Raw genomic sequence first — 19,055 nt, 5'->3', positions numbered from 1 at the left:
CTCCTGTGCTTTAGCTTCAAGTGTTTCCTCTTCATAAAACATCTTTCCCCCCATGCCAACCATCCTGAACAGCATCTTTTCTATGAAGTCTCCCATATAAAGTTATCACATTTCTTATAATTATGTATATACCTGTATATCCCTCCAGATAAGCAAGCATATATACTTAACATCGAGTAAATTCATGAGTGAATGCAGAGACCATTTGACTTCTATGTGGTACTATCACAATCTACTTTCTCCTCAAACTCCAGAGCCTCACAATCACACAGAACCCTTCAACAAGTTAATGGTTTACATTAATACATACAACATCTACAGAATTTTGGCATACCTGTCTGAAGCATTCTAAAGGAGCACTTATGGATCCAGTTTCTTTCAAATATTCATCCCAATTAAAATAATCTGAAAAAAATATATATATACACGAAATGGGTTTGGGGTATATATTACCTATACTAACTTTCAGAATAAAATGGGTTTTTGTTCCATGCCTCTTTCAAAAATACTTTCTAAAGAGAAGGTTCAATTCTTGGTCTATATTTGATTATCACCATGACATTTAAAATAAAAAACTTTTCTGATAATAATGTCTCTGTATAAATTTCAACCCAGATCCTCTCAATGAATTGAGCACTAAAGTACAACAATTCGAAGTGATTCTCAAAATACGGTCTCAAAATGTGACTCAGTAGCAGAGTGCTTGCTTAGCATTCATGAGGTTCTGGATTTGATCACCAACACTTAAAAAAGAGGTGAACACTAGAAACAAATAAAGGAATTTTGATAGAGTAACAGCAGTTTATTTACCTGATTCTAATACACATTTATTCAGTAAATGTGTTTGTATAAATGTGTTTGTACTGCTCTTATTTCACTTAATCTATATCAACTTATCTCAAGTACAACAAAATTTTTTTTGCCAGTCCTGGGGCTTGAACTTAGGGCCTGGGCACTGTCCCTGAGCCTCTTTCTACTCAAGGCTAGCACTCTACCACTTGAGCCACAGTACCACTTCCAGCTTTTACTGGGTAGTTTATTGGACATAAGTGTCTCAGGGACTTTCCTGCCTAGGCTGGCTTTGAACCATGATCCTAAGATCTCAGCTTCTTGAGTAGCTAGGACCACAGGCATGAGCTGCCAATGCCCAGCTAAAACAATAGAATTTTAAAGTATAATATTTTGTCAGTATTGAGGTTTAAACTCATAATTTCACATTTTCCGAGCTTGCTTGATTGGTTAGTTGGCACTCTACCATTTATTTGAGCCATACCTCCAGTCCAGCTTTGTGTTGTTTTATTTTAGGGTCGGGGTCTCTACAACTTTCTTTGCAAACTGGTTTAAAACTTTGTTTCTTTGCTGGGCATTGGTGGCGCCTACCTGTAATCCTACCTACTCAGGAGTCTGTGATCTGAAGATTACAGTTTGAAGCCAGCTTGGGCAAAAAGCCGGTAAGAATCTTATTTCTGATTAACTACCAAAAGATCTAGAAGTGGATCTATAGCTAAAGTGGTAGAGTGCTAGCCTTGAGCAAAAAATCTCTCAAGGACAGTGCCTAGGCTCTGAGTTTAAGTCCCAAGATAGGCAGGCAGAGATATAACTTTGATTCTTTGGATCTCAGCCTCCCAATTAGCTAGGGTTACAAGGATGAGCCATTCAACACCTGAATCAATTGTTTTACTTTTGCTATTGCTTAGATTTGCTATTTACAGGAGCTTACTATATACAGACTATACCAAAAGCAATAACAAAAGGGTCCATTTTTAACACTGAAGGAGAAAGAAATTGACATTGTATTAAACTACTTTAAAACTTACCACTTTGCACAGATGATCTGCTTGAATCAGAGGGTTTCTCTTCATCAACCTTCTTGACAGCCATCGACTCTAACAAAAAAGAAAATAACAATACCACAAGGCTATTCCAACAACCTGAAAGAGCAACTACAAAATATAAACTATTAGGGACCAATTTTAATTTTATGATTAGTATTTTTATTTTCTACATAGGTCTAATCACTTCTATAATATACCATGCATTTTGTAACTTACTCCTTAATTTCACTTACTATAGGTCTCATTCTACTCAAATGAAAAATCCATAACATCAGGAACTGATTTTTTTTTTCCATCTTGCTCACTGCTGTATTCACAGTGTCCAGAATAGGACCTAGCACAAAAAACTCAAGTGTTTGTTACATGAATGCATTAATAAATAAAAATGAGTTGATCTTTAAAATAACATACTCAAGAAGTGAATTTAAAAGGCTTTTGAGTGTAAAAAATATAATGCGAAAACTAGAATATGACACAATTCAACTGAGTAGGCAAAGAATTCAAATAACATTGAACCCTTGATACTTCACCTCTTCATTTCATCCACATATATCATAGTACCTATCTCTGAAAGGACCGACTTGTTTTTTTGGTGTTTTTTTGTCAGTCGTGGGGCTTGAACTCTGGGCTTGGGCGCTGTCCACGCACTCTTCAGCTCAAAGCTAGCGCTCTACCACTTGAGCCACAGCACCACTTCTGGTTTTCTAGTGGTATATTGGAGATAAGAGTCTCATGGAGTTTCCTGCCCGGGCTGGCTTTGAACTGTGATCCTCAGATCTCAGCCTCCTGAGGAGCTAGGATTACAGGCATGAGCCACCGGCACCCAGCCAGACTTGTTTTTAAAACTTAAGCATAAGCCGGGCGCTGGTGGCTCACGCCTGTAATCCTAGCTACTCAGGAGGCTGAGATCTGAGGATCGCGGTTCAAAGCCAGCCCGGGCAAGAAAGACCGTGAGACTCCTATCTCCAATAAACCACCAGAAAACCGGAAGTGGCGCTATGGCTCAAGTGGTAGAGCGCTCGCCTTGAGCTGAAGAGCTGCGGGACAACGCCCAGGCCCAGAGTTCAAGCCCCACGACCGACCAAAAAAAAAAAAAAAACTTAAGCATAATACTAAACAATTAATCACGATTCCTTAAAATCATCAAATAACCAGTCAGTATTTTTATTTCTCTTATTGCTTCATTCTATTTTAAATTCATTACCATCAGTTACATAAGGGGGTTGGATTTTAATATGTCCATATATACAGACAATGTACCATTATCTTAAAAGTATATGCTCCAATTCAGATGCCAGGTTCCCATACAGCAGTGGTTGATATCTCTTAGTTCTCTTTTACTCTAAAGTAGTTCCTTCACCTTTTTTTTTCTTTTTTGTCGTTATAAATTTTTCACTGACAATAAAGTTAATTGTTCTTTCCGTTTTCCAGTCTGGAATTTACTACCTAGATCCATTGGTTTATTAATGGCAGCAAAATGGAAGGACTATCATCCTTTCTAAATAATCCAGACAACTTCTATGAAACTTGTCTTCAACTATGTACTACTAATACATTATTTCCTTTATTCTCCAGTTTTCAAAATGACAAGTGAGACCTTTTTTTGGTGCTGGTACTAGGGCTTGAACTCAGGGCATGAGCACTATTCTTGAGCTTTTTTGCTCAAGGTTAGCACTCTACCACTTAGGCCACAGCTCCACTTCTGCCTTTTTTGGCAGTAATTGGAGGTAAAAGGTTCACAGGCTTTCTTGCTTGGGCTGGCTTTGAATTGTTTATTGTGATCCTTAGATCTCAGCTCCTTAAGTAGCTAGGATTACAAGTGTGAGCCATTGGTGCCCAGCCTGTAGGAGCTCTTAACACTCTCCACAAATCACTAGTAGGTGATTTGTTACTATCATGAACTCATGGATTTAAACATTCTTGATTTATTTCTGTCACTGTTTTAAACTTATAGATGCTCTGTCAAGTCATAAGCTTCTTGAAAGACTTTTTTTTTTGGGGGGGGGTCCAGTCGTGGGCCTGAACTCTGGGCCTGGGCGCTGTCCCTCAGCTCTTCAGCTCAAGGCTAGCGCTCTACCACTTGAGCCACAGAGCCACTTCTGGCTTTTTTCTTTTTGCTTATGTGGTGCTGGGGAATTGAACCCAGGGCCTCATGCATGCTAGGCAAGCACTCTACCACTTAGCCACCTTCCCAGCCCCTCTTAAAAGACTTTTAAATGTTGTATTTCAAGGTAATATATCTACCTACTTGTTTTGACTGAGAGACCCTTCAAGATAAATGAATACTTGAAAAAGATATGTGAGCTGCTTTCTGTTTAAATTATTTGGCTGAAAAACCTACACACTTAAATTTAGGAAGTAGTTCTACAGTATGGCTTTCTAAGAGTAATGTAAAAATGTAAAGGCATGGCTCCTGTTCTAGAGAAATAAAAATACTAGTGTTAAAACTACATTAAACTAAGTAATTAAACAAAGTAATTAAACAAAATTAGTTACATTTAACCAGAGGAAGAGTGAGTATGTGATTGTGTTTATTGTTTTGGTAATGCTGGGGGCTAAACCCAGGGCCTTGCACATGCCAAGAAAATAGTAGTGAACTACCCCCAAACCTAGACGATGTGAATTCTAACTTTGGCTTTTCATAGATTATTTTAATACCTGTTTACTTATCTTCCCTGAGTTTCAGGCTTTTTTTATTTATAGAAGTAGGAGAAAAAGATATGATTACTTCTAACAGCGATTCCATTCAAAAACTTCCTATTCTAAACACCTACTAGCTCTTATTTTTTTTGTGCTGGTATTGAGGCTTGAACTCAGGGCCTGGACACTGTCCCTGAACATTTTATTTTTTGCCCAAGGCTAGCTCTCTACCAACTTGAGTTACAGCTCCAATTCTGGTTATTTGGTGCATATCTGGAGAGAAGAGTCTCAGGAAGGCCAGGTGCCAGTGCCTCACACCTGTACTACTCGCTACTCAGGAGCCTGAGATCAGAGGATCACAGTTCAGCAAAGTCTGTGAGCTCTTATTACCAATTAACCATCCGAAAACCATAAGTGGAGCTGTGGCTCAAAGTGGTAGAGTGCTAACCTAGAGCAAAAAAGCTCAGGGACAGTGTCCATATCCTGAGTTCAAGTCCCACAACTGACAAAAAAAAGTCTCATGTGCTTTCTTGCCCAGGCAGGCTTCAAACCATAATCCTCAGATTTCAGCTTCTTGAATAGCTAGGATTATAAGCACGAGACACTAGTGCCCAGCTAATATCTCCTATTTCTTTTTTTTAAGGTTGTTTTTAAAAGTTCATTAAATTATTAAAATTATTAAAAAGTTCATATAAATTATTCATCCCAAATAACTAAAAACATTATCATCTTACCTTCATTCGCCGTTTGTCCCATGGTATCCTTTTCTGGTGTTTCCTGTAAGGAAAAATAAAAGCCCCTTTTTAACATGATACATTTCTAAAAGGTACTAATATTTAGGAAGCAGTTATAGAATGAGGTAATTTCAATCTTCCTGCCTCAACTTCCCCAGGGCTTGGATTACAGGAGAGTATTCCACCATACAAATGTGTAACACCACACCTAGCAATATCTGAATTTTTATTAATATAGATTATTAACTATATTACATAAATACTCCTTGACTTAAAATGGAGTTCTGTTCTGATAAATCCATCCTAAATTTTAAAAATCCTAAATCACAAATGCATAAATTCTGTCAACATAGGTGCTGCCAACATATCTGTAATCCTAGCTTCTCAGAAGGCTGAAATCTGAGGATCATGGTTGAAAGCAAGCCTAAGCAGTTGTGATATTCTTATGTCTGATTTACTACCAAAGAAGCTGGAAGTGGAACTGTAGTTCAAATGGTAGAATACTAGCCTTGCACATAAAAGCTCAGTGAGTATACAGGCCCTGAGTTGGATTGACACTAGTGTGTTGTATGTGTGCACACACACTCACACACATACACAAACAACAACAACAAAAAACTCCACCGAGGTACTTAGAAATTAAGCACTACAGACTTAATTGTGCTTTTTTTTGTTCAGTTGTGGGGCTTGAACTCAGGGCTTGTGCCCTGTTCCTGAGCTTTTTGCTCAAAGGCTAGTGCTCTACCACGTTGAACCACAGCTCCACTTGCAGGTTTTGAGTGGTTACTTGGACCTAACAGTCTCACGGGGACGTTTCTGCCTGTGCTGACTTCAACCAGCAATCCTCAGATCTCAACCTCCTGAGTAGCTAGGATTATAGGCCTGAGCCAGCAGCACCTGGCATCCTGTGAGACTCTTATCTACAATTAAGAACCACAAACAACCAGAATTAGAGCTGTGACTCAAGTGGTAGAATGCTAGCTTTGAGCAAAAAATAAATCAAAAAGTTTAAATTCTTTTTAAAGAAAAAAATAATGGTTTCATAGCAAAAAAAAAAGCATGTTTTCAACTATATTCAGAGGCAAGAGAACTTAAACACATTTGATTCAGTGTTTAAGTTCAAAATATATAATGAAAATCTTACACCAGCTGAAAGTGACAAAAGGTGGGGAAAGTAACCAAATGTTTTTAAAAAAAAAAAAAAAAAAAAACCTCTGCCAATACAAGTGCTTAAATAACTTTGTCAAGGCTATAAGGTATATACCAAACAAAAAAAAAGCTGTTTATGTCTGGAATTCTGCACTATTTAACCCTGTCTGAGAAACAGACTTTAAAAAAAAAAAAAAAAGGAAGTAAGCCAGACCCAAAGAAACATGGGTCGCATGGTTTCCCTAATTTGCAATAACTAGTATATGTCTGGGACAAGCAGAAAAGGTCAAAAGCTATGTACATATGACCGGGGGGGGGGGGTCCGGTCGTGGGCCTGAACCCTGGGTCTGGGCGCTGTCCCTCAGCTCTTCAGCTCAGGGCTAGCGCTCTACCACTTGAGCCACAGCGCCACTTCCAGCTTTTTTCTTTTTGCTTATGTGATGCTGAGGAATCGAACCCAGGGCCTCATGCGTGCAAGGCAAGCGCTTTACCACTGAGCCACCTTCCCAGCCCCTGGTTCTAAACTTTTTAACTAAACTTTTTAAGGGGGCTTATTTTCTCACTTCAAATCACAAAATATCTGGAAAGGTGATACCAATATTCTTAACACAATCTACAGCTCTTTTCTTGATAGCTGTCAGAGTTCATTTTGTTCTTATTTTATGTATCCTAAAAACCAGAAATATGACTCTGAGGAGATAGTGAAATTCACAGAGGGGAACTAATAGAGACAATGAGCTCAGATTTCCATTTACAACTTTAATGAGAAATGAACTAACATAAAGGGAAAAGGGAAGTAACCTGGTCAAAATAAAAACAATAATAAAAATAAATAATAAAAATCCAGCCGGGTGCCAGTGGCTCATGTCTGTAATCCTAGCTACTCAGGAGGTAAGATCTGAGGATCGAGGTTCAAAGCCAGCCCGGGCAGGGTGAGACTCTTATCTCCAATAAACCACTAGAAAACTGGAAGTGACGCTGTAGCTCAAGTGGTAGAGCGCTAGCCTTGAGCTGAAGAGCGCAGGGACAGTGCCCAAGCCCAGAGTTCAAGCCCCACGACCGACCAAAAAACAAAAACAAAAAGTCCCTTGCACCATCACCAGTATTCTACTAAACCCAAAAAGAGGGCAAAAAATATTCTAATGAAAGTTTCTTCTCCCACCCCCTAAAAATTGAAACTAAAACTGAGATCTGAAATTGGAATTAGGATGTTCCTTATATGGAATAATGGAATACATCATTTTCATCCAAAATACTTGGTTATTTATTCAGCCTATTCAAGGCACCATCTGATTATTTCATTTTTGTTTTTTATTGTAAAAATACTGTACAGAGGGAGTTACAGTTACATGCGTAAGGTAACGAGTACATTTCCTATAAAGCACTGTTACCTCCTCCTTTGTTTTTCCCTTACCATCCCTTCCCTCCCCACCTCCCTGATTATTTCTTAATGAGACAGCAAAGGGATTGATTAGCCTGACCATTCCAAAACAAACATGAACAGAAGAAAACAGAGGCAGGAAGAGGGGTAAAAGGAAGCATCTGGGAGGAACAGGCAGACCGCTAACAAGGAACAAAATGCAAAAGAAAATGAGAGCCTCATCTGGTTTGTGGCTAATATCAAAAGTCTTATTTTTGAAGATAGAAATTTCTGAAATGCTTTTAAAAAAGGAAACTGCTTTAAAATATTAGTAAGTTTAAGTCTAGTTATAGCCTCAACTACTTAGTCATAGAAACGTAATTAATACCAATCTCTAGCACACATACTGATTTCAATTTACACTAGCAACTAATTTTTCCCTCAAGTCTAACCAATATTTATTTAGCTCAGAAAATTATCTCTCAAAAAGATGTACAGCTTTATGAAATTACAACAAAAAGGCACAAAGATGGTACAAATCAAAAATAATTCATAGTTACAACCAGAATTTTGCTTGGAAAATTATGCCTGTTAAATAAAAGGAATATTTGCTCTACTTATTTTCTTAGCTAAAGCCTTGAAATATCCAAGAATAAACTACTGGTGAAAAGCTATAAATACCCAGGAACCACTACTCATGGTAGGCTACTCTAAATAAACGTACCTTGAGCTGAATGAACTCCATATGGAAGTCAGCACCAAGGTTTAATAAGGATGTGTTAATTGAATCATAAAAGGCCCAAGGAAGCTGGCAAGGCCTGTAATCCTAGCTACTCAGGAGGTTGAGATCTGAGAATTGCAGTTCAAAGCCAGCCCAGGCAGGAAAGTCTGTGAGATTCTTTTTTTCTTTTTCTTTTTTTGGTCGGTCGTGGAGCTTGAACTCTGGGCTTGGGCGCTGTCCTTGTGCTCTTCAGCTCAAGACCAGAGCTCTACCACTTGAGCCACAGCACCACTTCTAATTTTCTAGTGGTTCATTGGAGATAAGAGTCCCACGGAGTTTCCTTCTCAGGTTGACTTTGAACCATGATCCTCAGATCTCAGCCTCCTGAGTAGCTAGGATTACAAGCATGAGCCACCAGCGCCAGGCTCCAGAAGACTCTTATCTCCAATAAACCAACAGAAAACCGGAAGTGGCGCTATGGCTCAAGTGGCACTCGCCTTCAGCTGAAGGGCTCAAGGACAGGGCCCTGGCCCAGTGTTCAAGCCCCATGACTGGAAAAAAAAAAGGCCTAATGAACTGCCCCATGAGAAATACTGATAGCACATCTTTAAGACCAATTCCAATATTCTTTGTACATTTAGGGCATCATCAGTTTTAAGGTATCCTTACAAATAATGCAGTACTCATACATTGATCTTTTTTCCCAATCTATCAGTTCCAAAATAAATCAACTTCTCTGAGGTTAACAAGTATACACCCTTAAGAAATATATTAGGATGTCTGATGTTTATGAAGCTTATCCAAAAACTTCAGAGCCATTTAAATATTGTTTGACAAAGTCATTTTTTAAAATTTAGACTTCTAAAGATTATGGATGTATTTACATGTATGAAAATATCACAATGAAACCAACTTCATATTACAAATAATTCAAAAAGAAAACACACCAAAAAAGAGGAAAAATGAAAAAATAAAGATTATAAAGCTGTAGAAAAATGAATACCAGGCATCAGGTGAGTGCTCACAAACTCAGTCCTTTCTGAAAATCCTGTCTGGACTCATTCCCAGAAGCTTATTTTCACATTCCTCTCATTAAAAATATGAACTCACAAACAACCTGGAAGAATATCTACCATTGGAAGTAGTTCTTCAGAGAACACCAGCCACAAGAAATTACTTAAAATAAAAGTGGCTCTAGAACTATTGTTATAAGTCATAGGATGTTGTACTCCATAAACTAATCTTCCCTTTTAAATATTAGTAGCTGTGGAGGTATTAAAATGCAGCATAATTGAAGTTGATTTTGGCGGGGGGGTGGAGAAGAAGCAGCTTCAGCAAATTTGAAAAGCCTAAGTCATAAGCAAGTTACTTTGCCTGTTTCCCTGTGCAAAACAATCACTTTGCATCCTAGAGGTGTTCTACATTGGCCTCGGGTAAGTCTCTCCAAAACAGGCACTTCAAATTGTAATCACACTTTGAAATGTGTGACAAAAGTTAACACCCTTATAAAAAAAAAACCAATACTTTAAAATGGGAACCTGGAAGTAAATATGTGAGCTGCGTAAACATTGGAAAAAGTCGATTACGCTCAGCCCTTGAAGCCGTACAGCTCAAGGCACAAAAATTGCTCAAATTCCCCAATGCCTCCGTTTCCGTCTGGCTCTTCACATTCAGATACAGCATAAACACTACCCAAGTGAGAAGAAAAAGAAAAGAAACAATCGCGCCCTGTTTCTAAGCCCCGCGACAAGACGACCGCTGCTGTCTTGGGGTCCAAAGCAAAACCTGGAGTCCCGTGCCTTGTCTTGCGGTCCAGCTTGGACACTAGGGTCAGTCACCGCCACCCTGGTCCCTACCAGGAGCCCCAAGGCTCCCACCTGGAACTGAGCCCCGTGTTCACTCTCGGCCACAGGCCGACTTTCCCTCCCCCCCGCCTCCCCCCCAAAAAATCTAAAAAGTAACTTCCCACGTCCCCCTGGAAGTCACCAGGCCCTTCCACCCCGCCAACTACCTGCAAAGCCCGGGGCCCCAGCCCGGCCCCTCCCATCCCGTGTAGGCTGAAAGGAAAGCGCTGTCCCAGCTGCGGGCCAGGGGACCGCGGCAGGGGCGGTGCAGCGCCCGAACGCCGCGGACAACATGCGGGCGTGTGGTCGGTGCAAGGGCTCCAGTGGGTTGTGAGGGGCATCTCTAGAGCAACTAAAGTGGTCTGCCGAGGGCGCTACGTGGGATAGAGGAAGCTGGAGCCGCACGGCGGCGGGGCGGCGGGGAGTGATGCATCAGAATGCGGGGCCGAGCGGAGGAGGAACGCCCGCGGAGGGGGGCGTTCCTCACATGCAACACGCCGCTTAAGGTTCCCCGCCGCCAGCCAGGGCTCGCGCAGCACTTCTCTGTCTCTCTGCAACTCACAGGGCCCAGGGGCACCACGCACCTTGCATCTAGTCAGCAAGAGCAACGAAATTCTAGCACTCTAGTCCCGACAGCAGGCACCGGACTTCACGCCGCCGCCGCCATTTTTGAGGAGCCGCGCGCGAGGAGCCGCGCATGCCCTGTTAAACCTCCCCCCCCCCTTTACTTTCTCCTCCCACTCCTACCCCAACCCCAGCCGCCGGCCCCCAACCTTGCGGTTACTGCAAACACTTACTTCCCGAAGACCACGACTGCCTCTCTTACGAGGCCCAAATCGGGGACGATCGCTTTCCTACAAAGACTGAGCGATAGACAATATTGAGACACTGCACGCTGGAAAAGCCCTTACCAATTTTCCCTCATTCCTCCCCGCCAAACAAGTCCCCAAGCCTCCTGGGGTCCGCACCATCGCCTTCAACTCATGGCCAGCACTCACCCTGACCACGGATTCTCAAACCAGGCGCTTTAGAATCTACAGTAAACCCAAGCATCAAGGGAAACGCTCCGTGAAGACAGCTTGACCAAAATCACCACCTGAAGGATTACAGCATATTCCCTGAAACTGCTTCCCTCCCTCCCCTGCCATAACTATTTGCTAGCAATCCTCTTGCAGATCTACTTCATTTCTCGCAACTTCGGCTAGAGTTAACAGACACTAAGTAAACCCAGAGAGGGCAATCATTTCCTCACATACTCGAGGATGCACAGCAGCCTTACAAAGACTGTGCTTTGAAGTCCCCTCTATCTAATCTCCGGGAATATCTATAAGGTAGGAGTTGGTCATATCAAGGCACCAAGAAGGAGGAGGCAAAAAAACTGCCTTTAAATGGGCCACGAATCTTTGCACAAAATACAGAAAACAACCAACGAAAGGCATCTATTACTTTTTGAGGTTTAAGTATAAGTCAATCAAAGTCTTGGGTTTTTGCACATTTAACATGTTTGAATATAAACATCAGTACTGCCCAAAAAATCTGGATAAAGATTTTTAAAAAAGAGTAAGAAGAATGAGAAAAAGTAATACAGGAAGTGAATAAGATCAAAAAATTCTACATAAATATACAGAAATACCATAAGATGACCCTCACATTGTACGATAAATATAATAAAATATGTATATATGTAAGTTCATCCCAAAATCTGTCCAAAAATTGTAATATGTATGTGTATATGGGGGCAGAGGAGGGAGAGGAATAAGAAAGTAATGGAGGAATTAATATGAGCATTAGTTCGATAGAAATATGACAATCAAACTCCCACACTGTATAATTACCATGTGCTAATAAATGTGTGCATGTATTACAATACCAGCCATGAACAAGACAGACAAGCAAGTGTACACCCTGAGTTCTAGCCCCAGTATAAACGGATTGTAAAAAAGAACTTCTCTAATTTGGGGAGGGGAAGGGAAAATACTTAAATAAGGATATAGTTTGACCCATTGTAACAATGAGATGTACAAGACACTATGTTGAAAAATGAATTTACAATTTAGGCAGGGGTGGGGGGGAAGTATAGTTGTGGAGGTGGGAGGGAAGGGATGGTAGGGGAAAAACAAAGGAGGAGGCAACAATGCTTGTTAGGAAATATACTCATTATCTTGCTCATGTAACCACTCTGTACAGTATTTTTACAATAAAAAACATTTTAAAAAAAGAGAATCTAGGAGAATAAGGAAAATTAACAGAAAAGGTTAACATGAGCAAGGAACAGAATATGTATAGAAATACCACAATCAAAACCCCACATTATACAATTAATGAAATACAAATATACAAATATGAAAATGTACATATATCAAAGGGTGAAGCCCTAAGTTCAATCACTAGTATGGGCCAGAAGAAAATTGGGGCTAGAGGAGGTATAAGAAAGAGTATTAGAGGGATAAATATGATTAAGTATACTATATGCATACATGAAAACACAACATGATACAATTAACATTCACTAATAAATGAGTTCCAATCCCCAAAAAATACAAAAAGGATAATCAGGAAAGGGGGAGGAGAAGTAACAGAATAAAAGAGATGAATATGAGCAAACAATATCATATGCACATATGGAAATATTATAATGAAACCCCCATGCTATGCAATTAATATGTACTAAAAGTAACATATATACATGTGTGTATATGAAAATATATATATATGAGGACCTGAGTTCAATTCCCAGTAGTGCAAAAAGAAAAAAATGCAATAATTAAAAAGCAAAGAAGGAAATTACAAAGAGTAAAAGAAAGGGTAAATACGATCAGAGAATATCATATATAAGTATCATAATTCCACAATGAAAATCCCACATACAATTAATGAATTTTAATGAAATAATTCAAATTGTAAATATAGGCACCAGGTTCAACCCAGTTCAACCTTCAGTACGAGATTATGAAGCAGGATAAAAAATAGAAATAGAGGGGCATAGTATGATCAAAGAACGTAATATGCATGTATGGAATGACCTCAAAGAAACACCAAATCTTAATGAAAGTTCACTATACATAATTTTTAAATAATTATAAAGGTTTTATGAAACCTGGAGCTCAATCTACAGTACTACAGAAGGGGAAGGGAAATTTCTAAGAAAGATAAGGAAAAATACTGTTGTGAAATCAAGAAAGTGATGATTATGAGCAAAAAAAAATATTAACAACATGTACAAAATACCACATTAAGGGCTGGGAATGTGGCTCAGTGGTAGAGTGCTTGCCTACTATGCATGAAGCCCTGGGTTCAATTCCTCAGTGCCACATACACAGAAAAAGCTGGAAGTGGCGCTGTGGCTCCAGTGGTAGAGTGCTAGCCTTGAGCAAAAGAAGCTTGGGGACAGTGCCCAGGACCTGAATTGAAGCCCCAGGACTGGCAAAAACAAAACATTAAAAGCCATTGCACATTAAGCTTTACTAAATGAACAAATTAAAAATATATTTATTGGGCTGGGAAGGTGGCTCAGTGGTAGAGCGCTTGCCTTGCATGCATGAGACGTGGGTTCTATTCCTCAGCACCACATAAGCAGAAAAAGCCGGAAGTGGTGCTGTGGCTCAAATGGTAGAGCGCTAGCCTTGAGGGACAGTGCCCAGGCCCAGAGTTCAGGCCCCACAATCAATCTATCTATCTATCTATCTATCTATCTATCTATCTATCTATCTATATGCATGAAGGGGGCTGAGAATGTGGCTTAGTGGTAGATGCATGCAGCATGCATGAAGATGCATGAAGCCCTCAGTTAATTCCTCAGTACCACATAAACAGAAAATGCTGGAAGTGGCACTGTGGCTCAAGTGGTACAGTGCTAGCCTTGAGCAAGAGAAGCTCAAGGACAGTGCTTAGGCTCAGACTTCAAGCCCCAGGACCAGCAAAAAAGAAAAATGCATGAGGGCTAGAGTTCAATCCCCAAAACCATCCAAATAAGTGGAGGGGAGTATAAGAATAATAAAATGAGTGTATATGATCTAAGAACATTATTTTCATGTTTTAAAATACCACAATTAAGCCCACATACTATGTAATATATGCTTATATAAATTTTAATATATTACCACCACAAGCACAAGGCACTAAATTCAAACCCTGTACTGAGGGAAGGGAGGAGGAGGAGGAAGAAAAAAAATGTAACAGGAAGGGGGGAAATAAAAAGTATATGAAAGTATGGGCTGGGAAGGTGGCTCAGTGGTAGAGTGATTGTCTTGCATGCATGAGACCCTGGGTTCGATTTCTCAGTATCACATAAGCAGAAAAAGCCGGAAGTGGCGCTGTGGCTCAAGTGGGAGCGCTAACCTTGAGGTGAAGAGCTGAGGGACAGCGCCCAGGCCCAGAGTTCAGCCCCACAACCAACAAAAATAAATAAATAAATAAACAAAAAAAAAGAGTACATGAAAGTGAATACAATCAAGGAATGTTACATGAACGAATGCAAGTAAAATATTAAAGCACACACACTTCACTTCACAATTACTATATTCAAATAAATTTAATCACATATATGTAAAGTATGTATATGTACATAAAAGTATTATAGAGAGAGGGGAGAGGGAGAGAGAGACAGGAGACTCAAGTTCAAACGTCAATACCACTAAGAGACTAAATATAATCAAAGAATAAATATGCATGTATCTGTAATGAAGTAAACCTGCACACACTATGTAATTATTATATGCTAAATTCATATATACATACATATACATACTTATACCCACATATATATATATATGTATACACCTACACCGAGGCCCAGAGTTCAAGCCCCATGACTGATAAAAAAATAGAGTAATAGAAAGGGTGAATATTATTTAAGAAATAGATGTGTATGAAAATCCCATAATTAATTCTCCATGCTACACAATATACACTAATAAATAAATTCTATATTTATATATGTAAAACCCCAAGGCTCCAAGGTTTCTTTCTCTTTTTTTATTGTGAAAATACCATACAGAGGGGTTACAATTACATGGGCAAGATAATGAGTACATTTCTTATCAAGCATTGTTGCCTCCTCCTTTGTTCCTCCCCCCCACCCCCAAGCCAATTCTCCCCCCCACTAAAGTTGTAAAGTTCGTTTTTCGACATAAAAACTTGTACATCTCATTGTTGCAATGGGTCCACCTGTATCCCTATTTAAACGATTTTTTTCCCTTCCCCTCCACAAATTATACCAACATCAAATACAGTGAAAGCAGGGGTTATGTCATGGGGGAGGGACATACAAAGCAACAAAGAAATATCTTATAAAAATGTTAGAAACAATCAAATGAAAGAAAAAAAACATTTGAATACTTATCTTGGGGTTCATTTCCCTAACATCAACTTATCTGACCTTTTCTGCTTGACTCAGACATATACTAGATATTGCAAATAAGAGAAACCATGGGACCTATGTTTCTTTGGCTCCAAGTTTTTTTGTCTGTCATGGTGCTTGAATTCTGGGCCTGGGCGCTGTCCCTGAGCTCTTCAGCTCAAAGCAACCACAGTACCACTTCCAAAGGCTCCAAGCTAAATCACTACAACCACCAAAAAATTTCTAGGCAGATAATAAAAGGGAGAAATAAGAAAGAATAATAGGTTAAATATAATCAAACCATAGTATAGGGCATGCATGGCAATAACAAAATGAAACACCCACATTATATGATAAATATACATTAGAAATGAACTTAAACATATAAATGTTTAAAATGTTTAATGTACATATATTAAATATTATTTAATATACATCTATAACATATCTCTATTATATACACAACCTCAGTATTATCAAAAACAAACACAAAACCACTGCAAGGTAGTTGTTTTTTTTTTTTTTTTTTGTCAGTTGTGGGGCTTGAACTCTGGGCCTGGGCGCTGTCCCTCAGCTCTTCAGGTCAAGGCAAGAGTTCTACCACTTGAGCCACAGAGCCACTTCCAGTTTTCTGAGATAAGAGTCTCACAGACTTTCCTTGCCCAGGCTGGCTTTGAACCGTGATCCTCAGATCTCATTCTCCTGAGTAGCTAGGATTACAGGCGTAAGCCACTGGCACTCGGCTGCAAGGTAGATTTAAAAAGGAGAAGAAGGGTTAAGGATTTAGCTCAGGGGATGAGCACTTGCCAGGTGCAAGGCTCTGAGTTCAGTCCTCAGCCCCGGGTAGGGGGAGAAAGAGAGGGAGAAATAAGAAAGAATACAGGGTGTGAATAAAACAAAAATTTCCTGTGTGCACAAAAATACCATAATAAAAACACCGCACTATAGCAGAGCACTAGTGTAATTCCAGCTGCTCAGAAGGCTGAGATCTGATGATCAAGCCAGACAGGGTAGGAAAGTCTGTGAGACTCTGATGTCTATTAAACTACCAAAAAAAAAAAAAAAAAAGCCAGAAGTGGAGCTGTGGCTCAAGTGATAGAGTGCTAGTCTTGAGCAAAAACAGCTCAGGGACAGTGCCCAGGCCGAGTATAAGCCCCAGGACAGGAGTGCACACACACACAAACCACATTGCACAAATAATAAGCTTTAATAAATAATATATTTTTGAGAGGTCCTGATTTCAAACCAAAAATAGATACCTCAATAGAAACACCATACTAGGCCTGGCACTAGTGGCTCACACCTGTAACCTTAACTACTCAAGAGGCCGAGATCTGAGGATCATGGCACAAAGCCTACTAGGGTATATAAGTCAGTCAGACTCAAACTCAAATACTGCTGGAAGAGGGAACAATGCTCAGCAAGAAATGTACTCATCGCCTTATTCATGTAACCTGTAACTCCTCTGTACAGCATCTTTACAATAAAATAAAATTCAAAAAAAATCTGCTGGAGTGGTGCCAGTGCCTCACACCTGCAATCCCAGATACTCAGGGGCCTGAGATCTGATGATGGAGGTTCGAAGCCAGCCCCAGCAGAAAACTCCCCATGAGACTCTTATCTCCAATTAACCACTCAAAAACCGGAAGTGGAGCTGTGGCTTAAAGTGGTAGAGCATTGGCCTTGAGCAAAAGAGCTCAGGGACAGTGGTCAGGCCCTGAATTCAAGCCCTATGACTGACAAAACAAAAACAAAAAAAACAGCTGGAAATGGAGCTGTGTTTCAAGCGTTAAAATGTTATCATTGAGCAAAAGCTCAAGGACAGCACTCAAGTTCTGAGTTCAGACCTCAGGACTGAAACCGAAACCAAAACAAAACCACACCATACAATTAATAAACTGTAATAAATAATACATATTTGAGAGGCCCTGATTTCAAACCGCAGTATTACCAAAAATATATAAATATCATAATCAAAAGCCACACTGCACAATTAGTAAAGTTTTAATAAATAATATATTTATGAGAGGCTGACTTCAAACTTGAGTCACCAAAAATAGATAAATATCACAATAAAACCACCACCCTGTACAATTAATAAGCTTTAATACATAATACATGCATTTTTCGGAAACCCTGATTTCAAATTGTAGTATCACCTGAAGTAAACCAACAGATAAATACAATCGAGTACCAAAGGCTCAAACCTGAAAACCTAGACCTAGGAACGGAAAAACAGCAGCAACAATAACAACAATACATCATACAATTAATGAGCTTTATATATATATATAATATTATATATATATATATACACATAGAGATAGATGGGCTTTGATTTCAAATCTTAGTATCACATAAAGACCAGTAAGTAAGTAAATAAATAAATAAATAAGGGCCGGCACAGGTGGTTCATGCCTTTAATCCTAGATACTGAGGAGTCAGAGATCTGAGGGTCATGGTTTGAAGCCAGCCCAGACAGTCCATGAGAGTTTTACCTCCAACTAATCGAAGGAAAACGTCGTTATCAGAGGTATGGCTCAACTGGCAGGGCGCTAGGCCTTAAGCGGAACTTAAGTCCTCCTCCCCACCCCCATTGACCACAGTTCAAGCTGGCAATAAATGATTGTAAATAAATAAGTCAACATTGAAAGAATTATTTAGTAGCTAAAGAATAAGGGTAACTGAAGCACATTTAGGAAACTCAAATAGCTCCATCAGAAAGTGTCCGCCATTTTGACGGCTGGTTGACGACAAAAGTTTCTAGAAACTTCAAAAAGGCACCCACCCCTATCTACAACCGTTAAATTCAGATTCCTGAGGAGAATGAGAGGCAACTTTAGGAAACTTCACCTACCTCCATAGTGAGAAGAAACGCAGTAGAATCCACGCAGCAGGGCTCCCTGCTTAGAGATTACCAACAGAGTTCTGAGTAGCGGAGTTCTCTAACGAACCCCACCCCAATCTAGTCACAAAGCAGAAATAGCAAACCGGAAGTATTCCTTTGCATCAGCGCCTCCTATTGGCTGAGTGTAACCCAGAGCAGCATTGGTTCAACATAATCTAGAAGCCAGTGCTGATAGAGAAAACATGATTTGCAGAATCCAGCTCTGGTATTATGAGAACCTGTGGGGCGGGAAGTCCCGCCCCATGATGACGTCACTGCCATGCACGCCAGACCACTGGGGGGCAGAGTGTCAAAGGGCGGCTTAGGGGGGCAGGCCACTGGAGGAGGGGACTCCAAGGAGGAGACTAAAGATGGACACTGCTCCCTGGAGTCTAGGAGGGCCAGCCTGAGGGGAGAGACCCAGTCTGGAAGAGAGGCCAAGGAAGAGAGGCCCAGGAAAGCTCTAGAGGCCTGCAGAAAGGCCTGTGTAGGGCCGAGAGGCCTACAGAGAGACCCATGGAGAAGCAGCGAGGCGGGGAGGCTGGTG

At 40.1% G+C, this 19,055-nt stretch overlaps 1 protein-coding gene across 3 annotated transcripts in view; it reads right to left on the bottom strand.

Moving 5' to 3' along the window:
* Scml2 (Scm polycomb group protein like 2) overlaps positions 1-18,563 on the bottom strand; it is a 52,183-nt gene extending 33,620 nt beyond the window's left edge. For 2 of the 3 annotated variants that reach the window (XM_070040790.1, XM_070040792.1), the window contains exons 1-4: positions 18,479-18,563; positions 5,210-5,252; positions 1,818-1,886; positions 335-405 (exon numbers count right to left, since the gene is read on the bottom strand). In XM_070040790.1, the coding sequence (XP_069896891.1) occupies positions 335-405; positions 1,818-1,886; positions 5,210-5,252; positions 18,479-18,484 (189 nt within the window). In that variant the 5' untranslated portion in view covers positions 18,485-18,563. Of the gene's footprint in view, positions 1-334; positions 406-1,817; positions 1,887-5,209; positions 5,253-10,867; positions 10,938-18,478 lie in introns of those variants that run through there. The other variant, XM_070040791.1, reaches the window with a different exon arrangement.
* Between the last annotated feature and the right edge of the window lie 492 nt (positions 18,564-19,055).

Source organism: Dipodomys merriami, unplaced genomic scaffold, assembly GCF_024711535.1.
Source record: "Dipodomys merriami isolate MVZ:Mamm:240054 unplaced genomic scaffold, mDipMer1.0.p SCAF_3, whole genome shotgun sequence".
Taxonomy (NCBI): domain Eukaryota; kingdom Metazoa; phylum Chordata; class Mammalia; order Rodentia; family Heteromyidae; genus Dipodomys; species Dipodomys merriami.
Note: the sequence above shows the minus strand (reverse complement) of the source record. Positions and strands in the feature narration are given on the sequence as shown.